General features: G+C 46.5%; 1 protein-coding gene across 1 annotated transcript; it reads right to left on the reverse strand.

Annotated features, from left to right (window-relative positions):
• Nucleotides 1-338: 338 nt before the first annotated feature.
• PGAP3 (post-GPI attachment to proteins phospholipase 3) lies at nucleotides 339-25649 on the reverse strand. The gene is made up of 8 exons (XM_032237811.1): nucleotides 25094-25649; nucleotides 18826-18923; nucleotides 17846-17998; nucleotides 12256-12318; nucleotides 12094-12155; nucleotides 10854-10990; nucleotides 4330-4534; nucleotides 339-1191 (listed from the first exon to the last, which is right to left on the reverse strand). The coding sequence occupies exons 1-8, from the start codon at nucleotides 25323-25325 to the stop codon at nucleotides 1128-1130; spliced, it is 1014 nt and encodes a 337-aa protein (XP_032093702.1). The 5' UTR covers nucleotides 25326-25649; the 3' UTR covers nucleotides 339-1127.
• Between the last annotated feature and the right edge of the window lie 542 nt (nucleotides 25650-26191).

Raw genomic sequence — 26191 nt, forward strand, 5'->3', positions numbered from 1 at the left:
ATTAAAATATTTTTAAATAATTCCCCATGATTTTCCTCCTCCAGCTGGAAGCGAATTCTGATGACAGTCCAATAAATCTGGTGGTGGGGGTGTTCTCAAGATTTTTGGAGCAACTTAATAATGCAGTACACAATGAAGTGATGTGACCGAGCACGTCCATGAAAGAATAAGTATTATTATGATAGAATGAATATGTATGTAAGTATGCATGCATGCATGCATGCATGTATGTATGTATGTATGTATGTATGTATGTTTGTTTGTAAGCCGAAAACTCCAGCCTGAAGATGGCGAGTGAGACCTCGCCGAAACGTTGCCAAGACAATCTCAATCTTACATGGGAAAAGACCCGAACACACACACACACACACACACACACACACACACACACACACACACACAAACAAACAAACTTTGGAAAAAGAAGACAGTTGACCCCAGCACCTATTGTTGTTTTTTAAAAAAGTCACTGCAGTATAGAATCCATTTTCTACTTTTCTCATGACTGACAGGAAAGTAGGGAGCATAGTGCTAAATTCCCGATGGCTTGTTGAGAAAACAGGGAGCTTCTCAGTGAAGCAGCATTATAAGACCACTTGTTTGAAAATCTGGACTTTAAGTCAAGAGCAGCATAAAGATGGATTGTGGTTTACCAGACCTGCTGCTGCCCTTTATTTTTCCAAGCGGCTTGCAAAGTCCTTTCAATGCAGTCTATTGGACCAGCCAAAACCCACAGAAGCGCATTTGTAAAAAAGAAAAAAAAAAGAAAAAAAAAAGAGAAACCGAATGAAATAAATAAAGCTTTCCCTGCTCTCTTCAGAGAAGCGTAGGAAGAACTGGAGAAGGCAAATGAAAGGACCCAAAATAATCCCAGGGAGACGAGAGGCATGTCTCGATACATTCAAGCAAAAAAAGGCAATCAGGTTATCACACTATGGCAACAGAATTCTGAAAGGGGAGCTGTTGAGATGTAAAAACAGAAGCAATAGAGAGGAAATTGTCACCAATCGTCAGAGCAAAGTGGGCTTAGAACATCAAACTCCTCAGATGCTAGAAATCAAAGCAACCGGGTGTCTTTTATAGATGGCAGCCCATGGCTTTTTCCAAGTTAGTCTCTGCCACAGGTTTTAGTCTATTTTAAGAATCTGAGAGTTGGCCTTCAGGAGATAAAGACTGTCATCGACGAGGAAACTGTAAAGAAAAAAGAAGAAAGTTACTAGGATAAATCAGTAGTAATAGATTAAGGCTAATTTTAAATTCAGCACACAGATGGACATTTTTTTTTTCAGGCCATAAGCTGCAATCACTGTTCAACATCATGATAGGAGAAAGTGAAAAAAATAAGCAGGGCCTAAATTAGGCTATGTAATAATGATAATTTATCACTAATATTATTTCTCAGTGGTTTAAATGGCCTTTTCTGATGATGATGATTCCCTGTACCAGTAAGTATGGAAATCTCTCTATTTCAAACTTTGAAAATCAAAGCTATTCTCAGCAGCCTAGAGGATACACGTGTAGTCCTTTTCTTCCAAATACGATTGGGATCGGAACCTCCATTGCAGGGGTAAGCTGCTGGGGGTTCGCAGGGGTTCTGGGAAACCTCTAAACCTCTAAGTTCGGAAAACCTCCAAATCCCAATCCTGGCTGGCCCCACCCACCCCTCCCCGGAGTCCCCACGCAGCCTGTTTTGGATGCAGGTAAGTGCAGGATGAGCACAGAGGCTTGGGGAGGGTGAAAAATGGGTCTACTGGAAGTTCAGGAAGAGGGCCTCCAGAGCCCGGAGAGGGCAAAAACACCCCCTTCTCAACCATGGGTCATGAGGCTGACTAGGCCATGCCTAACATGGTCACTCCCACCCAGCAACTGGGCAGAGAACCCCTTGCTAAAAAATTTTGAAGCCCACCCCTGCTCCATTGCTAATCAATATGGTTATTCAGTGAGCCATGTCAAATGTTACAACTGTTTTAGCAAATCATCATCTTCATTAAGCAAATTTGGCTTTGCCCATTGACTTTGCTTGTCAGAAGCCCCTGGGAAGGTCACAAATGGCCATCAAATGACTCTAGGATGCTGCAACCATTGTAAATTCAAGCTGCCAAGTGCCCAGATTGTGATCATGTGACTGTGAAGATGCTGCAATAGTCGTAAATGTGAAAGCTGGTCATAAGTAACTTTTCTCAGCATCGTCGTAACTTTGAATGATCATTAAACAAATGGTTGTAAGTTGAGGACTACCTGCATAAGCAAGAATCCATAATCAGGTGAAAACCAATCCCAATTATCACTTAAAACTATCCACAAAAACATTACTTACCTCCAGAATTTAAAAAGAAAAGAAAAAGGCAGAAAGCAGTAAGAAAACAAGATGGAATCAAATGGAATTTTTTTTAAAAGGCACCTTGAAATCATTCATTTTTAAAAAATAAAATGTTTTTCTGAAAGTCAGCAAGAAAGGAACCAACTTGATCTACATTGGAAAGCTGTTCCCAAACTCTGGTAGTGTTGTACAAAGGCCCTTCTTGCTTCAGCCTCACAAACCTCTAAAACATATAGAATTAGGAGTATTTTCTCCCTAGACTTTTTAATCATTTGAGCTAATGGTGACTAAGGCAGGTGATCCCGCATATATTCAAGTGTCAAGCTATATACGCTTCTATGTGGTCCCAAAATAACTCAATAACTCACAACAGACATACCAGCTAATATAGACCCCTCTAGCCACAGCACCATTCTAAATATTGGGGGGCCATCAGGCTGATATTTCCTCTCCACTATCTCAGACTGAAATTTCCTACTGAGCAAGAAATAAAGCCAACCTCTGTAGACAATTCAATGGATATTGAGATTGATGGTATTAAAAACAAGACCAAGACGTTCTCCCCCCATCCAACCTAGAAATAGGTCACCCAAGAGAGACCAATATTGTCTCTGTTCCATACTTGTTGCGGCCCAGCAGGTGCCGCTGGAGCTGCCACCAGACTCCGACAGCGAGGGTCCCTCTGAGTCGGCTCTGGAGGACCCTGGACAGGGTTCCAACTCCGAGCAGGGCGCAGAGAGGCTGGTTGGCCACCAGGAGGCACCTGAGCCTCGGACCAGTGGGGAGGAGACAAAGGAGAGTGAGCCGGAGGCCAGTAGTGAGTTGTTCCTGGATGCACGCCATCGAAGAGCTACTAGGCGTCAGGAACAATTACGCACTTACAGGAGGTGATTGCACTCAGCTGGTGGTCATTAGGCTCCTCTCCAGATTATAAAAAGGCTACTTGTGCACACGTCCCTCTTTGCAGAAGTCAACACAGAATCGAATGTCAGAGAACTTTGTATGAGCTTGCCAGGCTGGATTGCTGCCAAGCCTTATCTGTGTTTATTGCTGCCCAAGCTTGTCTGTGCTGGGTTGCTGCCAAGGACCTGTTTGTCTGTTAATTAAATGCCATAATTTATCTTTGGCTCGGAGTGTGCTTTGGTGTGGAACGAGGGGGGTCAGAACAATACTGGACTTGAAAAACATCTGAAAAAGTCTAGATAATTTACTATGTTTAGACTGCTATCAAGCTGGTCAAGACTGCCTTGTGACCTCAAGACTGGATTATTGTAACGCGCTCTACATGGGGCTGCCCTTGAAGAGTGTTCGAAGACTTCAGTTAGTCCAGAATGCAGCCACGCAAGCGATTGTGGGTGCACCTAGGTACACCCACGTCACACCTATCCTCCACGAGCTGCACTGGCTACCCATTAGTTTCCGAATCCACTTCAAGGTGCTGGTCGCTACCTATAAAGCCCTACATGGCATCGGACCTGGGTACCTGAGAGACCGCCTCCTGCCGATTACCTCCCTCAGACTGATAAGATCTCACAGGTTAGGTCTCCTCCGGATTCCATCTGCCAGCCAATGGGGGAGAGCCTTCTCTGTTGCAGCTCCAGCCCTCTGGAATGACCTCCCCGTGAAGATCCGGACCCTTACTACCCTCCTGGCCTTCCGCAAAGCCACCAAGTCCTGGCTGCTCCAGCAGGCCGGGGGGCTTGTAAAATATCCAGCCCCACGGAAATTGTGAATGTTGCGCCTTTTAAAAAAAAAATTTGTCTTGTCTATTTATCCCCTTTCCCTTGTCTGTTGTGAGCCGCCCGGAGTCCTCCGGGAGTGGGCGGCATACAAGACAAATAAAATGAAATGAAATGAAATGAATGGTCAGCCACCATTATCTTAATCACCTGATCCCCAAATGTTGGGACATTCTCATATTTTTGCAATGGGACTCTCAGAGATCTACCAGCAGAAGCCCACCCAGAAAAAAAGTATGAAGAAGGAAAAAGCATGCAAAATAGGCTGACCTGTAGAAAAGGATATTGACAGGGATAGTACTGATATGCCAGATGGCATGGGCATCGAAGACCCAGAACAGGGGTGGAAAATCCAGGAGTTCCAGGAGAGCCAAGGCCTGGAGAAGCAGGACAACGGCCACACACTTCCAGACATAGGGCAGGCGTTGCTGGTTCTGCATACACCAACCCAGCCACCAGAAGAGATTGAGAAGGCCTGCAAAGCACAGAACAACACTTTGTGTTAATTGACCGTTGTCTTACCTGAACGGTCCTTCTATGGGTGCTGCGAAGGGAATCCAATCATGGGTTAACTTAGCCCTCTAGCCTTGAGACTGAGTATGCAAATTTCAAAGTCACGCCTCCTCTGACTGGACTTCCGTTTCCATTCAGTTCTCGTACGAAGTCCACCGAAGGAACAATATGTCAATTGTCAATCAAGCCGCAGGCCATCCGGCACTACCTAGTCGAGTCCAGTCAGAATAAGAAAGTCACAGAGTCACGATCAAAATGGAGCCCTGACCAGCCGAAACTGCGGGCGGGTTTGGATTCCCTTCGCAGCACCCATAGAAGGACCGTTCAGGTAAGACAACGGTCATTCTCCTGTGTGCTGCTCCGGGAATCCAATCATGGGACATGCCAAAGCAATTAAGTCCCAGGGCGGGAGCTAGGCTGGTCAGGCTCCTCCGCAGACGGAAGGACCCTTTGCAACACTCTCCGCCCAAAGGATGCCTCAGCCGAGGCAAAGACATCAATCTTGTAGTGGCGAATAAAAGGTGAGGGCGACGCCCAGGTGGCCGCCCTGCAAATCTCTTCTACGGACGCTTGCGTCGCCCAGGCCGCTGTGGTGGCCGCACTCCTGGTGGAATGAGGAGTGATCCGCCTTGGAACCGGTCTGGAGTGGGTGTCATACGCCAACGCAATGCAAGCTTTCAACCATCGGCCGATGGTGTGGGAGGACACCTTCTGTCCCATTGAAGATGGCTGGAAGGAGACGAACAGAGCCTCTGATCGTCGGAACGACGCAGTACGTTTCACATAGCGACAAAGAGCCCTGCGAACATCCAGATGGTGCCACTGGCGTTCCTGCGGATGAGACGGGTGAGGACAAAAGTCCGGCAGGACAAGTTCCTGAGTTCTGTGAAACAACGAGTTTATCTTTGGAAGAAAGGTCGGATCCAAACGAAGCACCATCTTGTTCGGGTGGAAGATGCAAAGATCCGCACGAACAGAAAGGGCTGCTAGCTCTGACACCCTCCTGGCCGATGTTATGGCCACCAGAAAAGCCGTCTTGAGCGTCAATAATCGGAGGCTGATGGAATGGAGAGGTTCAAAGGGGGCAGCTGTTAGGGCCCTGAGAACCAAGGCCAAATCCCACGTGGGATAACGGTGTACCGTCGGCGGTCGTAAGTTGGAAGCACCCTTAAGGAAGGTCCGAACCCGCGAGTGCTGAGATAAGGAGCGGCCTTGGCCACCCCCGACCACCGTCGACAAGGCTGTGACCTGACGGCGAAGCGTGTTTGGCGCCAACCCTTTGTTGAGGCCGGACTGCAAGAAATCCAGAACTTGGGGCACCAAGGCCCTGATGGGATTGACCCCGGTGCGCCGGCACCACCGACAGAAGGCCTGCCAGGTAGCCTCGTAAATACGGGTAGTTGACGGGCGACGGGCCGCTTGAATGGTAGAAATTACTTCATCCGAATAGTGAAGGGCCGCTAGCATCGCCCGCTCACGTGCCACACGGCTAACTGCAACAGCTGAGGGCTCGGGTGCAGGAGAGCCCCTTGGTTGAGCTGAATCCGGTCGTCCGGAATCCTCCAAGGACGCGAAACGGACAGATGGACGAGGTCTGCGTACCAGGGACGTCTGGGCCACATCGGAGCGACCAGCAGTACTTCCGCCTGTTCCGTCAAGATCTTCTGAATGACCGACGGAAGGATCGGGAGAGGAGGAAAGGCATAAAGAAGGCCGGCTGGCCACCGACTGCGTAGAGCGTCTACTCCCTCCGCCCCCAGAGTCTGGTATCGGGAGTAAAACCGGGGAAGCTGCGCGTTGTGCGGGTGAGCAAACAGATCCACCTCGGGTAGGCCGAAGCAGCGAGAGAGTTCCTGGAAGAGAATGGGGTGGAGCTGCCACTTCCCCTGATCCACAGTCGCTCTGCTCAGCCAGTCCGCCTGAGTGTTGGCTTCGCCCGAGATGTGCTCCGCCTGAATCGATGAGAGTCTGGGCTCCGCCCAATGGAACAACCTTTCCGCTTCCAGCATCAGAGCTCTGGACTGTGTTCCCCCTTGGCGGTTGATGTGGGCCTTGGAGGCCACATTGTCGGTCAAAATTAACACATGGCAATGAGATACAATGTCCCGAAACTCCAGGAGAGCTAGACGGATGGCCCGCAACTCCAGCCAGTTTATGCTGTTCGTCAGCTCCTGATCTGACCAGCGACCTTGGGCCACTCTGTCCAGGGCATGGGCCCCCCATCCAAATAAACTGGCGTCCGTTGTAACTTGAACGCGGTCCGGCTCCTTGAATGGACATCCCCGGAGGAGCCTGGACGACATCCACCAATGCAGGGACCACCTGGCCTTGCCCGGAAGCTGCACCTTGATGTGGGAATGACTGGTATGCGCTCTCTGGAAGGGCAGCAGAAACCACTGGAGAGGGCGCGCATGGAACCTGGCCCAGGGCACCACGCCGATGCAGGAGATCATCTTTCCTAGCAGTTTGGACAGCGACAGCAGTGGTACTCGCCGTTGAGATAGCACATGATGCGCCAGATGGTATATGCTCTGCCTCCTTTCCGGGGACAGGAAAACCTCGCACGACATCGAGTTGATGGTGGTTCCCAGATGAAGGAGGGACGTGGTTGGACGCAGATGGCTCTTGGGCAGGTTGAGGACAAACCCATGGTTTCGCAATGAGTCCATCGTGACCTGTAGGTCTCGGAGAGCCTGATCTCGAGAAGGCGACAACACCAACACGTCGTCTAAATAACAATTGATGCATATTGGAATTGAGCGACGGGAAGCTGCCAACACTGCCAGAAGTTTGGTGAACGTGCGCGGGGCCGAGGAGAGGCCGAATGGCAAGGCCCGGTATTGATAATGGCGGCCGTTGAAGTGAAACCGCAGGAACTTCCGATGTGCCGGATGAATGGGCACATGGAGGTACGCTTCTTTGATGTCTATGGAAGTCATCATGTCGCCTTGGCGGATGGAAGCCAATACGCTCTTTAGAGACTGCATTTTGAATTTTTGGTATTTGATATGCTGATTGAGCTGTTTCAAATCTAGGATTGCCCTCCATCCCCCGGAGTTCTTTGGTACCAGGAACAAGATGGAATAAAACCCTAGGCCTTCCTGCCCCTTGGGTACCTGTTCTATGGCCCTGATGGTGAGAAGATGGAATATCTCGGCGTCCATAAGGCGCCGTTTCGACGGGCACCTGGGCACAGGGCACCTGATGAACCTCCTCGGGGGGATGGATAGAAATTCTAGAGTGAGACCCAAGCTCACCACTTGAAGGGCCCAGGCGTCCGATGTGAGCTCCGCCCATTGGTGGGCGAAGGCCAAGAGACGTCCTCCTATGGCCTCTACCTCCTGCGAGTCAGCGGTATCTACGAAAGGAACGGTTGCCCACTCCTCGGGAGGACCGTCTACTCTGCGCCTGACCCTGCTGGCGCCCCCTGTCTCTGGCCCCAGCTCGGTCCTGGCCACGGTCCTGTGCCTGGGAGAACCCCCTGGTGTAGTTGGGGACATAGGGGGCGTAAGTAAACCCCGAGTCCCCGGACCGAAAGGGCTGCCGCCTACTATAAGGCTGTGGCCTCCTAAGTACACGGGCGCTGGTGGAGGGAAGCACCTTGCGTTTGTCCCGAGTCTCAATGAGAATGGGATCCAGCACTGCACCAAACAAGGCCCCGCCCTTGAAGGGCGTGGATGCTAGGCGCCACTTAGATTTGACATCAGCTTGCCAGTGGCGGAGCCAGAGCAAGTGGCGAGAGGCCACATTGGAAACCACGGCTCGGGATGCAAATTTTGCCGCGCTAAGGGTGGCATCTGCAGAATACTCTAAGGCCGCTATCAGCTTGGTGACATCCTGATGGAGGCGCAGTTCCTCCGGGTCCAGCCTTTCCTGTAGTTGTCTCAGCCAAACTAAGGAAGTCCTATTAAAGAAGGAAGCTGCAGTAGCGGAACGTAAGGCCCACGCCGCTGCCTGATGAGTTTTACGAATGACCGATTCGGCCTTGCGGTCCTCGGCCTTCAAACCTTCTGAAATTTCAGAAGGAATTAATGCCGGTGAAGCAAGAGCAGCAATGGGAGCATCCACCGTGGGAAACTGGAGGAGTGCCTCCAACTCTGGGGAAGATGTGTAAAGTTTCCTATCTCCGGACCCTGGAGGCTTAACTGCGGTCGGCTCATCCCACTGCTTCTGGATTAAATCAAGAAAAAGCTTGGGAGATGGGATAAAATCCTGTAAGGCCACCTGCTCAGCAAAGAGCCGCTCGGTGGCATCCAGGCCCACAGCAGCACTTTCTCCAGAAACCGCCTCCCCCATGTGGGTGGTAGTCTTGGCCTTATACAGCAGAGACTTGAAAAGAGTGTGCCTGAAGAGCCCAGGGGCAGTAGGCTGATCCATAGGTAGGCCCTCATCACCAGAAAAATCCCTATCCGGGATTTCACCTTCCTCCACTAAAGGAGATTGTGCACTAAACCCAGAGGGGAAAGGGGAAGGAGGATCCGTTTGCAGAATGGAAGAATCCCCTTGCAGTGCCTGAGGAGCTAGGCCCGAGTAGGCCATAGTAGGCCTGGAGGCCTGGGATCTACGCATTAATTCCGCATCCACCCCTCTGGAAATAGCCTCTGAGATCATGCTGTAAAAATCAGCAGGAAGGCCCAAATCCTGGCCCTCCAGAGGCCTGAGGCCTGCAGCTGTGGGGGTGAATGTGGCAGAAGGCCCAGCACGTGGAGGCGAACGAAGAGAAGCCCCACTAGCCTCAGAAATAATTGGGGGAGATTGAGGCCCGAAAACCCCTACCTCAGGAAGAGGGGCCTGGGGAAGCTGAATATCAGGGGACCAACCCTGCTCAACGACTCGCACCGGAGAAACAGGCTGCTGAATCAGAACCGGAGGGGAACAAATGGGAGCCCCAGATGCCTTGGGGGGAGCCTTGGCCTTATCTTTGCGCTTGTGCGACTTATCCCGAACAGTAGATGAGGCTCGAGGCCTGCTACTGGAAGCCCTGGTCGTGGCCTTGCTAGGCCCAGGGTTATCCCCCCCCTCGCCAGGGGAACGGGGCTCAGAAACTGGCCCGACAGTACCTTGCACTACCGATTGATCAGCCATAGTATGAATTTGAAAGAGCTCAATCAGCGAAACAAAGGAATGCAATTGCAAAGCACTCGCCAAGAACGCCACGTGGAAGCAGAGACAAAGAGAGAAGCGACCTCCTTCCTGAGTCAGCAACCTCGAGTGAGGGAAAAGGGAGGGGCGAAAGCAGTGCGCAGACTCAAGCGCGCGAATAAATTCTGCCTTCTCATCCCCAGACATTATCACGCATGCGTGAAGTTGCTTCCAAATAAGGCAGCCGGCATCAAAGGCGCGAAATTTAAAAGAAACGGCAGGGAGAAATCCCAAACAGCCGATCCATGCAATCCTCCGGCAGCCGCTCCAGCGAGGGCAGAAGGGAGGGAGGCAGGGGGGAGGAGAGGAACAGCCCCGATAAGCCACAGCTTCGGATCTGACCGCGCCCGTAGGCGGGTGCTATCCGGTGTGGGAAGGCGGCGCTGGAGAGACTCAGCTTCCCTGCGCGCCGAACTTAAAGGGAGGACAGGCGGAGAAGCCGTTTGGGAACGGCAAGATCGCCCCACGCTCCAGCTGCAGTAATCCGATATCCCTGCAAAGGGAGTAGTGAGAGAGGAATCGGCTGGCAGAAAACTGCCGCTTTACCTCCAACCAGCAAGAAATCCACAATGAAAACCAAGGAAATCCAGTATTAATCCTGAGAAATTATCAATTAGTCAAGAGAGAATTGAAATAGGTCTGTAGGCTTGGACTGAGTAAGAGAAACTGAATGGAAACGGAAGTCCAGTCAGAGGAGGCGTGACTTTGAAATTTGCATACTCAGTCTCAAGGCTAGAGGGCTAAGTTAACCCATGATTGGATTCCCGGAGCAGCACACAGGAGAAATGCACTTTTACTACTCATTGATCACAGCAGAAACAAGGAGCTTTTTGTTGTTACGGTTTCAATATCACCAGAGCCCTGATCGCATTGCTCCCTCCTCAGCACTAAATGCTGAGTATATATCCCATTTGTCCATAGCAGAAAGGCACAGAGAGGGTGGAAAAGAAAGGAAAGGAAAGGGAAAGGGAAGGGAAGGAAAGGAAAAGAAAAGGAAAGTTTGGGAAAAGGCAAGCAGGAGAGAAAAAAGTTTCATAAGCCAGTAAGAATGTTCAACATTTAGAAAAGAAATACTGAAACTAATTAGCTAAAGCTATTATACATAAATAAAATAAAAATATTGATTCCTTGAATCTCACCAATTGCCACATTGGCAGCCATATTGTAACCATAATCAAAGCGCACAAGGGTCAGATAGGAAACATGGCAGGCCAGGAAAAGGAGCAGGAAACCCCCAAAGGCAGTGGCGAAAGCCGGACGTTTCAGCCCTAGAGTTCTGCAAATAAAAAAACGTATGAAGTTGAAGATATTTCAAAGAACTGCCTCATTTCATACAGACCATTTTCTATCCCTAGTTTAGACTAAACAGAAAAAGAAATATTTTTTTCTCAATACAGATTACTTACAGCTATAGAAAAAAAATCACACATTAATTTAAATAAGAAAATTGTATTCTAGCCTTTGACAACTTTCCATCCCCAAGATGCTACCATCCCCACTTTTTCCTTCAGGAAAAGGGTACATTTCCCCCCCCTAACTAACCCTTTGAAGTTGGAGATTTGGGGGGAGCTATTTAGGGAAGACTTTTAGAAAACTGATATAGGGAGTAATTGTGAGGATTAGAAATTGTCATGACTGTAACTATGTTTTTTAGGAAAGTCACTGACTATTCCAGTGAGCCTTAGTGCAGATTTATTAAGAAGGTAACTGTCCAGTTAGGGATTTCTATATTTTGATAAATATTCCTCAAGTACTGAATTTATTGATGAATGTTCTTAGACTGAAGAATACAAGCCATTCAGAGTCTGGACTGGAATAGGAAACAGATTGCAATAAATAACGTGTGATTAGAGCTTGCTTATTGATTGCATATACTGTAAATATATGGGCTTTCATTGAAAAAACATTTCTTATCATGTCTCACCATTTCCTACAGATAGCATGCTATGGCAATGTATTGCTAGAAGCTTTCTTGACAGATAAATTATGTTTTTCTTTCTCTAAATTCTTTTCTTTTACCCAAACTGACCCCTTCAAATATTCTGGAGCTTCCTCTTCCAAGAACTCTAGTCAACATAGATCTATATGATTAAGAATATGGGGAGCTGTGCTCCCAACATACCAAAAGGACATGAACTTGGGAAGGATACTCTAGAGAAATAGAAGGGAAATTCAGAAATTCAGAATTGGACATAAGAAAATATATGACCTGCATCAGTTGAACTATTTTTTACATTAACTAATCAAATTCTACACCACTTTCCATGTAATAAGACATCTTAAAACGACAGAGAGACATTTTAATCAAATAACTGTAATGAAAATGAAGACAAAACCACTGAAAGATTATGTGAACTTTGGTCTTATGTAGCAACTTACCTGACACAACACAAGTACACAGAGTAAAGGATGACAGCTGATGCACAGAAATAGTCCATTTTCTATGAGAGGAGAAATTGAATTAGAGAGGCGGGCCAGATCTTGTCCAATGTGCATGCCATCTGAAAAACACCACTATGATATCACAATACAAAAGCTCACCTCAGTCAGATTTGTTTCTCGGGTATGAAAAACCATGGACCAGAACCAGGCATTTAAAGACACCTGAAGGAAAAGTGCAAGAAAGAATTGGTCTGAGCATAGATTCAATCAACAAAGCTGCAGCTGTGGCACAGAGGAAATGAAGGAAATAGTCCACTCTTTTAAGTGCCTATGTGGCTATCAAATGGTATTTGATTATATCAGGGGTGTCCAACCTTGGCAATGTTATGGCTTGTGAACTTCAACTCCCAGAATTCCCCAACTAGCATTGACGTCCATAAATCTTAAAGTTGCTAAGGTTGGGCAGCCCTGGATTACATCTACAAACCTGAATAGATTATTGATTCAAAAATGAAGACAACTGGAAAGGAAAACTCAAATCCCTTTTTCTTTCTTGCCTAGAGATTAATGTTTGGAAAGGAATTTAAAAAACTGAATGTCTTCTTGCCCAAATTTCTTTTTTCCATGTAGCTGGTTGGCTTAGACAAACTATAATCTCTGAATCTCAGCTTCTCACACACAATCAAATGATAACAGTAAGTCTGTCAAATATGCTGAATGAAAATAGATACTAATTTCAAATGAGGCCCAAGGGAAGTCATCTAAAGGCCAAAGATTGACTACTCTTCTCCTGAAAGCTCTTAGGTCGCTGGGGCTATGATGTCTGAAACCTCTTAAGAGGTTGGGACATTATTTAGGAAAGAAAGTCTGAGAGTTGTTTATGTGACAAGCCTAAAAAAAGACCTCATATGCTTTCTTTATCCCTTCACTTTCTGATTGGTGTAGCAGCACAACACTCTGGTATCCGTATATCCAATATGTATATACAAGTTATTTACATTATTTTTCCTTTTCTTTTTATGTGCATATCTATTTTATACAGTATGCTATTATTATAATTACATCACTATGTTTTTTACATTTCTGTCACCTCTTAATTTACTTCAGCCTTTTTGATCTTTACTTCTATTCTCCAACCAATTATACCATGTGTTCCAAATTCCATTTCTCCTCTTTCTTTTATTTCCATTGTTAGCCTATCCATCTCCGCACATCCTAACACTCCTTTTAATCACCATTCCATCAGAGGGCATGCTATTGTTTTTCCAGCTCTGAGCAAATGTGATTCATCCTCTTTTTTACTACCTTCAATGACATTTCTTAAAATAATTTCCTTTCTTTTAGCTTGTCTATAAGCTGTTAAGAAGCCTCCTTTTGCAATTGCCTGAATTCACACAACGCTCTGAAGCGTAAGTGCAAAATCTTAAGCACCCCGCACCTCCCCATCATAATCTGTTAGATCAATATTCAACCTTTTAGATCTACCTTTTCTCCAGGAAGTAAAAGATCTTCCATGGGGATCTTCTTTGTTTTATTCCCACCCCCACCCCTCCACAACTTGTAAGAAAGCTTGGACTGGGATTTTGTGAACAGCAAAATATTGCTCCATACATCAGGATGGATTTGAACTCAGGTCTTTCCAGTTATGCTATATTGTTATGTTTCAGTGTATTATGGTCATCCTTTCCAACAAATTGACCTCTACACACAGTCTGTGTAGCATAGCCCTAAAAGTTCTCTAAATTTCTAATAGTCACTCTTTGTGATTAAAAGAAAAAAGTGTGTTGGAAAATAGCATGTTTAATTTTAATTACATTGGAATTGAGTCAAATCATATTTCCTGTTTTCATACCTTACTTTTTGGAGTATCCCTTCCAGACTCAAACTTTAAACTTTTAAACTTTAATAGAATTTGTACGCTGCCCACTCCCTAGGGACTCTGGGCGACTCACAACAAATAAAAACATTTAAAAACATTTAAAATTATAGAATTAAAATCAACACAACATCCATTACATCAATGGGGCTGGAATAGTCAACAGCCCCAGGCCTGCCGGAACAGCCAGGTCTTGGTCACTTTACGGAAGGCCGGGAGAGTGGTGAGGGTCCAGATCTCAGCAGGCAGTTCGTTCCACAAGTCTGGTGCAGCTACAGAGAAGGCCCTCCCTCGGGGGGCCGCCAACTGGCATTGTCCAGTCGACGGCACCCGGAGGAGGGCCAACCTGTGTGATCTTATTGGTCGTTGAGAGGTAAATGACAGGAGGCGGTCTCTCAGGTAGCCAGGTCCAATTCCATGTAGAGCTTTAAAAGTAACGACTAGCACCTTGAAGCGTGTCCGGAGACCAATAGGAAGCCAGTGCAGCTCGCGGAGGATATGTGTAACATGGGTGTACCTTGGTACACCCATTATCGCTCGCACGGCTGCATTCTGGACCAGCTGTAGTCTTCGGACACTCTTCAGGGGCAGCCCCATGTAGAGCGCGTCACAGTAATCCAGTCTTAAGGTGACGAGGGCGTGGGTGACCATTTGAAGTGCCTCCCGGTCCAGATAGGGCCGCAACTGGTGCACCAGGCGAACCTGGGCAAAGGACCCCCTGGTCACAGCCGACAAATGGTGTTCTAACGTCAGCTGTGGGTCCAAGAGGACACCCAGGTTGCGAGCCCTCTCCGAGGGGTGGATAATTTTACCCCCCAGGCTAAGAGGTGGAATGTCAGGACCATCCTTGGGAGGCAGCATCAATAGCCACTCGGTCTTGTCTGGATTGAGTGCAAGCTTGTTCGCTCCCATCCAGACCCTGACAGCCTCCAGGCACTGGCACATCACTTCAACTGCTTCACTGAGTTGGCACGGGGTGGAGAGATACAATTGTGTATCGTCCGCATATTGATGATATTTAATCCCGTGCCGGCGTATGATCTCACCCAGCGGCTTCATGTAGATATTGAACAGGAGGGGGGACAGGGCCGAACCCTATGGCACCCCATATTTGAGGGGCCTAGGGGTCGATCTCTGTCCCCCAACCAACACCGACTGCGACCTGTCCGAGAGGTAAGAGGAGAATCACCATAAGACGGTGCCTCCCACTCCCACCTCCTGTAACCATCGCAGAAGGATACCATGGTCGATGGTATCGAAGGCCGCTGAGAGGTCAAGAAGCACTAGGATAGAGGAATGACCTCTATCCCTGGCCCACCAGAGATCATCGGTCAGTGCGACCAAAGCAGTTTCAGTGCCCTAACCAGGCCTGAAACCCGACTGAAAGGGATCCAGATAATCTGTTTCATCCAAGGTCCGTCGGAGTTGAAAGGCCACCACCTTCTCCACAACCTTTCCCACGAATGGGAGGTTGGAGACTGGACGATAGTTGTTCAAAGTGGCTGGATCCAGGGAAGGTTTCTTGAGGAGGGGTCTCACCACCGCAACCTTTAAGGGGTGCGGGAAGGATCCCTCCTGAAGAGAGGTGTTAATAATCCCCTGGAGCCAGCCACGCGTCACCTCCCTGCTGGCCGAAACCAGCCACGGATCCAGTAAACAGGTGGAGGCACTCACTGCTCCTATGGCCTTGTCCACTTCCTCAGGAGCAGCAAGTTGAAACTCGCTCCATAAAATCCGATCAGGATCTTCCCGCGGCGCCTCGGCTGGTACCGTCCAAGTGGAGTCCAGGTCCATCCGGATCCGAGCGATTGTATCCGACAGAAACTGGGCAAATTCCTCAGCTCTACCCTGTAGAGGTTCGTCCGCATCCCTCCCTTTCAAGAGGGAGCGGGCTATCCTAAACAGGGCGGCTGGGCGTGATTCTGCGGATGCGGTAAGAGCGGAAAAATGCACACATTTTGCCACCCGTATCGCCACTAGATAAGTCCTAACAAAGGCTCTTAATTGTGTTCGGTCGGATTCAGAGTTATTAGCCCTCCATCGTCGCTCTAGGCGTCTGTTTTGGCGCTTCATCTCCCGGAGTTCCTCGGTGAACCAAGGAGCCCTCCTGGATCCACTGCCGCGGAGAGGCCGTAAAGGCGCAATCCGGTTTAGAGCCTCTGTCGCAGCTATATTCCAAGCAGCGACCAAGGACTCCGCCGGACTGTAGGCCAGAGATTCAGGTATCTCCCCAAGTGCCGTCTGAAATCCCATAGGGTCCATCAGGCGCCTGGGATGGAACCACCTAATCGGTTCCACCTCCCTACAGTGGGGGATTGGTTTCCGGAAGTCAAGCCTCACCAGGAAGTGATCTGACCATGACAGGGGCAAGATCTTAATGCCCCTCAACCCAAGATCACATCTCCACTTCCCTGAAAGAAACACGAGGTCGAGCGTGTGACCCGCTGTGTGAGTCGGACCCTGAATTACTTGGGTCAAGTCCATGGCTGTCATGGAAGCCATGAACTCCTGTGCTCCATCAGAGCGTTCGCTGAGCGACGGCAGGTTGAAATCCCCCAGCACTATAAGCCTGGGGAACTCAATCGCCAGCTCGGCTACTGACTCGAGAAGCACAGGTAGGGCTGTTGTAACGCAGTTGGGAGGTAAGTACGTTAGTAACAACCCCACTTGACCTCCAAGGTCCAACTTCACCAGAAGGGACTCACACCCGACAATCTCCAGAGCAGGGATCCTGCGAGGAGCTAGAGACTCCCGGATGATGACAGCCACTCCCCCACCCCTTCTCTGGTGTCGCGACTGGTGGAGCACCCGAAAACCTTCTGGGCACATTTCAGTGAGGGGGACTCCTCCCTCATGGCCCAGCCAGGTTTCAGTAATACATGCCAGGTCTGCCCCCTCGTCTAATATTAGGTCCTGGACGAGGGGAGCTTTATGAATCACAGACCTGGCATTTAGCAACAGCAGCCTGAGACCAGGGCCATGAGAACTCTCGCCATCTGGTCCTGGAGTGGAACTGGTAGGGCCGGAAGGGGGGATTGCTGTAACGTAGCGAACCCTCCTTCCCCGGCAATGGCTAGCCCTATAGCTCCCGTCGAACCTGCCTCTCCCAACAATGACCAGAATGTACCGGCCCATCCCCGCACCCGTCGGCCCCACTTCCCCCCCCCGTAGCCTCCGTTCTCCCCGGCAGGGCATTTAAACCACACATTCTGGGGCGAGAGGCGAGCCCAGGCCCCCATCCACTTCTGCTTCTGCACTCAGTGGAGGGGGCACCAGGTCGCACTCTCAATCCCCTCATACACACAGGCCAACCATTCTCCACATACATACCCCAGAAAAATAAGGCTAAAATGTACAATAAAAACAGATAAAATTTAAAATTTAAGTCTAAACACGTGGGAACATTCTCTCAGCCATCCATAGCAACATGTACTCCTACACTCAACAAACAAAGATGGGCGCCGTTCTTAAGTCGTCAGGCAGTTGGCGCAGCTTGGAGATAAATAAGTCAATAATAGGACAAGAGAGGAAATCTTTACGCTCAGGGGCTTCTCCTCCGCTGGATCAAGTAGAAGGGACAAAGTTCTACAGTTTAAAGTAGGTGGGGGGTTAATCCCGGTCGAAGGGGGAGAGGGCAAATTCCCTACCCACATCCTAATGGTTGGACATGTGCAACCATTAGCTCAGAATGTTATAAATGTCTGCATTAAATCGTATTTACAGATCATGATGGCAGGACTCAGACAATATTTTAACTCAAACAAGTCATGATGGTTTAGAATGTTATGTGAGACCAGCTTGCTTTGTGCAATAATTTTCTTCCACCTGATAAAGAAGATAAGGAAGTTGAGATTCTTGTTAAAAATGACTTACCCAAGAAAAGGCAATGCAGGTATGATACATAGGAGAAGAACGGGGAACAGTGGCTTTATATCTGTTCAGCATCACCAAATTGGCAAGACCATTAAGGAATGAAGCAAAGGCAGAAGCAGGCTCCTGAAAAAACAGGAAACGAGAAAAGGGCCACTACGGGCAAGGCAAGGAGGGGAAAGAGGAGAAAATGATAAAGAGTGTTATCAAATGGAAATGAGATTATCAGCATATTTTCCTATGATTGCTTAAACCAAATCCTAAAGTAGGTGGAAAAGAGAAACTGCAGTTCAGATTTTTTTTCCAAATGCTCCAGAAATAACGGAGATCTTTTGCCTTTTTCTTTTGACCAAGTTCTTCATTTGAAATTGCACAGCTAATTTCTGAAATAAGTAATACTTTGGTCTTAGGTATGGATGTTCAGTGAGCTGTGTTTGTCTCTTGTTCACCTATTACACTCCCAAACCAGAGCAAACTAACTGGATAAACTATGGTAGTAGAAATTGCCCTTGAAATGCAGCTTCAGGCAGTGTTTTGGGAAGAGGAAAAAAAAATCTCATTCTTGACCCCAATGGTTTGAAGATTTCTGAAGCTCTGTTTAGGTTGCCATGTATTCTATGCACGTTGTGATTGCCAAGAAATAGTTGCAATTAGCTTAACAGTTTGTCCTTTTTCTGGTGCTTACAGGCTGGAAATACGTAAAGGGCTGATACAGACTACCCAAAAATTTGCACAGTCTCACCTTTTTGCTTGCTCTACTATTTCCTATTAGTGTACCAAAAAGGAAATGGTTTCCTGCTGTCTGGCATATACAGATTTGGCTTGCTCAAAACCGCATAGTGAAGGCTTGGATCCCACATAACATAACTAATAAATGATCTACTGAAAAAATGTCAGCCCAAGTAGATAAACGGAGTTAAATGGACAAAGAACTGAATCAACCTGTACAGGTTAGCCAATCTGGCTTCGTAAACAAGGCTTACCTTTCCATGAAACTGAGGCACTTTGGATCCCTCCTGGAGGTAAAGTCCCACAGTCAGCCACATACATTCATATTTGCAATCATCTCTGCAGGTCCACCCTAGAATATAAAAGAGGGTAAAACTAGTAAAATTAGAGTAAGTGATACATTTGGATAACACGTGATAGCAGTGTGTTACTGCAATAATTCTAAAGAAATGATATGAAGATACTCAGATTTGCATAGCATATTTTATTTCATTAAAAACAATCATTTTTAAGGTGTGGTGACTTGCTTCATTCTGATTTTATATTGTTCTTGCCAGGTTTCTGTGGCTGAAACTAACGTGTCTCATGTTCCTTGCTTTTATTTTTAAGTTTCCACCACACTTATTGTCAAACGGGTAAGCCCAAAATGGGCTTACATGTTTGACAACAATGGAAACTTAAATCCAAACACCCTTTTAGAATCATGATCTATGGATCTAACTGATATCCAGTATGGATTTCTTAGAAATAAATGCTTATTCAAAAAACTTGAGTCTGTCGGGATATTTAATATTTGGAAAAAGGCAATATTTTATTGATTGATTAGTGCTATAATTAATAAAAAATAAAACAAAAATAAATACAGGATATAAGTCCAAGGTAAAATATGAAAAGTGCATTTATAAAATACCTGCGTGTTAAATACAGACACACACAAAACCCATTCAGGTAAATACATTAGCTTTACAGTGTCTTTTGGTCAAATTGTCTTTTGGTCAACTGCCTTAGCAATAAGCTTAGAATTCGGCTCATGATGTATAGGTTAGAAACCAGGAGGAAATGGGACAATCTGCAATTTGGATCCCAATAGGCTTTTCCTTCAATACTTAACGGATGTTAAGTATCTAAGCATTAGAATGGCATAGAGTTGACCATCAAACCAAACATGAAAATATCTTCAGTGGCTGGGACACCACATATACATGTCTTCTCATGTTATGGCAGGTGGTGGAAGTGCCCATATTAGACCATGGAATCCAACAACTCAAATCTGGCTCTAGTAAAGGCCCTTCTAGAGTCAAACACATTGACTAGTATTTTTCAAACTGAAAAATAATCTTGTTCTTAGCCAACCAACTTAAAGAACTACTGGTATTTGTGGCTCATAACTCCCTATCATTTTGAGTGCTGACATCTAGGACTAAAAATTTCCTTTGCTTGGGAGGCAGTTGAGAGTAAATAAAAGGGGGGGGGGGACAAAGGCTTGTGAAAAATGCTTGCATTTTGTACTCCCTGGACTCGAATGCTTTCTGGTGGGCGCACAACAGCACTTGGAAATAAAACAACCAAATCTGGATGCCAAGGTTCCAATCACCACAAATGGTCACAAAGAGTTAGATAGATTTTTGTGGTCCCTGTTTGGCAAACACTGTCCAGCATGTAGAGCAGCGTGCTATCAGTATACTGATTACATCCAGGTCTATTTCTCTTCAACATAAGGTAATAATGGGGGATTCCAAATGTTTATCTGAAGTCAGAAATAAACTAGATGAGGAACAACACATTGAAAGTGAATCTAGACTAGATGAAGAGGTTCCTTGTGAGGATCACAATTTGAGAAGTGGTAATTCTCCTTGTCCTGTATAGGAATAGGAAAAATTCCATTTTTCCAAAAGGAGCAGATACAGCTGGGAAATATTTACACATCTGGGCCTCTCTTCAGGCAACAGTCAGGGACGTTTATGTTATTTATGTTTAAGGACAAATTATATGATATCCCATCTGAACAAAACTCTGCCACTGTGACAAAAGAGCTGCTAAAACATAAAGTTGTATTTTCCAATATAGCAGTGATGGCAAACTGCGCATGTGTATGCAACTCTCCCCCCTTCCGGCACATATGCGTATGATCCAGATTGTTTTTGAACTTCCGATTGGCCGATTGGGGCTGTTTTCCACCCTCCCCAGGCAAAAAACACTAAGATTTCCGGAGAGCCTCGGGGAGGGGGGCAGAGGGGCCATTTTCATACTCTCCAGGTTTCAGGAAAGGCTCCGGAGGCTGGGAAGGGCGAAAAACTGCCCCCACAAGCCAATCGAAACTTCGGAAAATATCTGTTTCTGGCTTCTGGGGGGGCCAGAGGAGGCAGTTTCTTACCCTCCCCAGACTTCAGGAAATCCTGCGGAGGCTGTGGAGGGCGAAAAACAGGCCCAACAGGCCAACCGGAAGTTCCAACCGGAAGTTTGTTCCCAAACGTCCGGTTGGCCTGTTATGGCCGTTTTTCACCCTCCCCAGCCTCCAGAGGCTTTCCTGAAGCCTGGGAAGGGCGAAAACAGCCCTCCGGAAGGGCGAAAATCAGCTGGCCGGCACGTGCATGCATGCCAGAGCTGATGGCTGGCATGTCAGCAAATATGGCTCCACATGCCACCTGTGGCACACATGCCATAGGTTCACCATCACAGCTATATATAATATTGCCCTTCTTAAAAATATTCCTACCGATAGCTACCATGTTTCCCTGAAAATAAGACAGGGTCTTACTTTCTTTTACCCCACAAAATATGGCCTTGGGCTTATTATATTATTGTTTTGGGGTTGCCGGGAAGCTGCTCCCTTGCGAACTGGCTCCCGAAGAGCCGGGCACAGCCGCAGGAGCAAAGCAACCATGAGGTGACCACACTCACAAGCAGCTGCCCGGCAAACCCTCTCTCCAGCCAGGCAGAGCTCTATGCACTGACCTAGGGGGTATCTTGAATGTACCAAGCCACGGGAGCTGGGGAGGGGGCAGAGCGCCATGTGCCTTGGCGCCTTAGGGATACCCCCTACGTCAGTGAATGGTGCTCTGCCCGGCTGGAGAGGGGGTTTGCCGGGCGGCTGCTCGTGAGCATGGTTATCTCATGGCTGCTTTGCCCCTGAGGCTGTGCCCAGCTCTTCGGGAGCCCACTCGCAAGGGAGCAGCTGCCTGGCAACTCCCCTCTTCGGCCAGGCAACCCCCCTGAAGGAGCCAAGCAATGTGAGCGCCTCCCCCCCCCCAGCTTGGGCCTTCAGGATACCGCTAGGTCGGTGAGCAGTGCTCTGCCTGGCCGGAGGGGGGGTTGTCCAGGGGGCTTATTTTGGGGGGTGGGCTTATATTTTTGCCCATGCGAAAAATGTGGCAAGGCGTTACTTTCAGGACAGTTTGTATTTTCGGGGAAACAGCGTAATAACTCTCTGTCTAGTTAGATTCCCAAATCACACAGATCCATTTTATTTACTGTTGTGATTCTCTGATGAATGTGGATTGATTTCTCAAAACATAGCTAGGTTCTATTTTGTTTTAAATAAAATAGCAATACTTCAACCATCTCACTTTTATAATTATTAAGTTTTATAATGAACTTTGTTTGTGGTCTCAGAATTTGTTTTTCATTTTGAACTGATCAGTGACTGTAATCGAGTTTATTATTACTATTTCACAGCAACCCTGAGAAGTAGATTAAAGCTAAAAATTATTCTGTGAGTTTGATAATAAATAAGGATTTGAAACTTGATCTTCTCAGCTATAGTTCAGCACTCTAAATATTACAATACATTTACTTAGGACAATGTGTGTTTTTTTAAACTGAAACTGGATATATATACATATATACAGGATCCAATTGCATGTAAATCTTTTATACTACTCACAAAGAACTGATTAAAGAACTGTGACTCGTTTCATGTAACACTATAACCTCAAATGAACTTAAAGGTTGACAAAGGGCTAAACTGCATAGATAGGATTCTACAACGAGATTTTTTACTATATAAATGTAAACCATAAAGAAACCTGGGAGAAATAAATTCAATCAGGAAAAGCCAACTGGGAGGTATGTTTACTCAGATAAGCTTTAAAAACATTTAAGTAGGATTACAATACTAACCCAAAGTATACTTAACAATGGCTTATTATATTCCCCAATTGGCTGGTTTAGCTCAAACTATTGTACCATAAACTAATTATACTCACTATGCTCATGTAGCACATTCAGCTATAAACTGAAAAACAAAATCTTCAGGGTAAGCTTGACTCCCAGGAAGAGAGAAATTAAATAAATAGGGAAAATTCTTTTCACTAATGTAGAAGTAGTTTGCCATTGTATTCTTTGGGGATTTTTTTCTGACATCCCTGTTTAGTTAACAGCAGGGACTGTTGTATTCAACAGTCAAACAGACTGTTGTACTCAAACTCAAGACCCGTGGGACGGAGCCGGTCTGTGGAGTGCTTAGATATGGCCTGCGAGGCTGCCCTGGAAACAGTGAAGGACCAGCCCACAGTGCCTTTGCCAGCAAAACTAGAGCTTTTTGCTGGCAGAGGGTTGCAGGAGACCATTGCAGCCAAAAACGAGCCTGTTTTCACTGGCAGAGCGCTCAGGCCACCACAGGAGCTCCCGACACAAGTGATGTCAAGCTGGCCACACCTACCCAGACCCCGCCCAACCAGATCCCCAAGATCAAACACAACCCTGATGCAGCCCTCAATGAAAATGAGTTTGACACCCCTGGCCTACAGCTCTGGAATTCAATGGAAGTCTCCCATTCTAATACAAGTAGCCTTCAACCGTCCATTTAGAGACCATTCAAAGTTACAATAGCACTGAGAAAAGTAACTTATGACTGGTCCTGGAACTTATGACTATTGCAGCATTCTCACAATTATGTGATCAAAATTTCAGCATTTATCAACCAGTAAGTATTTACACAGCATCTGGAGTCATTTTGAACCTTCCCAGCCAGCTTCCAACAAGCAAATCAATGGAGAAAATAGATTTACTTAATGACCATGTGATTCACTTAAGAACTGCAGTGATTTGTTTAACAACCACGGCAAAAAAGGTTGTAAAATGGCGCCTGCGCAACACTCCGCCGAGCAGCTGGAGCATCACGGAGGCTTGCGGAAGCATCACAGGCAAGTACAACACATGTGCATGTGAGCCATGCGCGTCCACGTTGTGATGCCGGGGCCGTTCCAACCAGAATCCGGAACCCACCACTGCCAGGGTGATATCCCACATTTCAATATTTTGCCTAGATATGTCATGGACCTTCTCCCAAGTAGATATTTCCTTGTTTCACAATTGCAATACCTGCAAATCTTCAAGCCTAGGAATATAAAGTATGTTATTACAATGCATCAACTTTTTCTCTGCTTATTTGTATTGGGATGGTACTGACAAACGTTTAGTCTCTTTAATACCAAGTTGCAGATCAATTTTTGCACTTTCTTCGGTCTCCTTCAAGAAAAGCTTATTCCCAGTCATCAAAATGGCATTGATATCAATGTACCTGAGGTGACTAATTATTCAATTAATTTTAATTCAGATTCCATTTGTTCTTATCAAACATTATTCACAATATATTCTGCATATATTAAACAAATAAGGTAACAGAATATAGTGATGACACATACTATTCCTAATTTTGAAGCATTTAATTGCTTCATATTCCATTATAACAAATGGACTGCCACAGCAATGTTTTTAAGGATTGTCCACAATTCATTGCAGTCTACCCAGGCCCAATTCAAGTTTATCTTCGCCGCCCTGAAAATCTATCTAGTCAGGTGTTGCCATTGCTGGCATCCCATACAAATTGGTCAATAATATTTTTACCAATCATTGTGAATTTAACAGTTTTCTTATTTGCCTTTAATCAACTTGAAAGTTGTAAACTATTCAACCACCTAAAAATGTAACCACTTTGTTTTTTTGTAGTTTCACTATTTATTCTTCCAGGCAAGGGAATAAGAAGAGATGTGCAAGAGCTCTTCCATGCATACATTATCACAGTTTGCAGACCTAAGTGGATAGATGTTACACCAGAGTACATATTGGTTTCATTTGAACAATTAACTTGTCCCTAATTAACTGAATCACAGCCGAATTAACTAAACGGCACAGTGCAGAAGATCCACCTATAAAATAACCAGGTAGGGTGGGTTCCTACAACAAACACTAGGTTAAATATGACAGCCTGATTTCTGGCTCAGCGCATTCCATGAATACTGGCTACTTCTACGGGATGGTTCCTGTTAATGTGAGAACAGTCAGATACACTCTTCTCCAACATTACTATGGCGACCCAAGAAAGAAGTGACGGCGGGAAAGCATCCAAGCAGACTTGGCGACATCACCAAAGGAACAACCTGCCTGCCAAGCACTGGGCGGGGCCCTCCCTGATGGGCGGGGCTATGCAAAACAGGCATTTCGAAACACCCCGCGCTTGATCCCCAGTGTGGGCGTGGCCCTGCTTCGGCGTAGGTAACCTCCGCTGGGGCCGTTCCGTACCTGTGAGGCTCATGTAGAGTGGCTGGCGGGAGCGGAAGTGCCGCAGCCCGGCCTCAGAGCAGTTGCGCCTCTCGCAGTGAGCCACGCAATCACGGTAGACGGGCTCTCGGTCCCCCGGCGAGCCTTGGGAGGGCACTGGACCCACTCCCGCCGCTCCCAGGAGAAAGAGCAGCGCGGTCCGAGCCGCCATCCCGCCTCCGGGGAGCTCTGCAGCTCCACTTCTGGGTTGCATCGGAAATAATCGCTATCTTCGTAAGCGAGGGAAACCACAAAGTTGTGGAAACCCGAGCTGCATTCTCAAAGTTTCCGTGAGGGCAAGGGATTGTGGGTAATGTAGTTTTCCTTTTATCCCCTAGTTCAACGAAGCCCTAAGAAAATTCTGAAAACGTTGAACTGAAAAAGGCGCTCGCCTTTAAAAGCTGTAACTTGCGTGGAGGAGAGTTTTCTGAAGACCTATTTGCGTCTTATACCTTTTTTTTTCAAAGCAAAGGGGTTAACTTTCTCGTCCCCCCTCCCCCCACAATTTATCATTTCATCAGTAATTGATGCAGAGAAATTAGGTAGAAGGAAAATACTGATTTAGTGAAAACATTTTGAGATCCTTAGTTTGAATCAGGCAGATGTAGGCGTTAATTAAGAAAGTTGCATATGTAGCAAGGTGCCCTGTAGAAACCTGTCATTTCAGATGTTGGTGAAGCTCCTATTGATAACTGATTGGAACTAAGGTATGTGTGTTATCTCACTCACTTAAAGAACAAATATTACTGCTACTTATCTAATATGTTAATTAATGCAATTACAGGGGCACACCATAGACATAATGATGCTAGTTTTAAAATGTATTCCCAATCCCATTTGCAATGGGATGCTTCCTTGCCTTCAATATTTGTATGATAAATATTGCATTTACCATCAGTACTACAGTTGTTGCACTTCTATCTACCATGAAGCCATGTAGGAATCCTACTAATATTTTTTATTAAAAGGATAAAACTATTAAATTCATCTGCTCCAGTCCTCCCCTTTAGTTTTCAAAACAGCCTTTCTGAATTTGGTCGCTTAATGAAATAATCAACTTTTTGCTCTATGAGTAAGATA

Source organism: Thamnophis elegans, chromosome Z (genome assembly GCF_009769535.1).
Source record: "Thamnophis elegans isolate rThaEle1 chromosome Z, rThaEle1.pri, whole genome shotgun sequence".
NCBI lineage: Eukaryota > Metazoa > Chordata > Lepidosauria > Squamata > Colubridae > Thamnophis > Thamnophis elegans.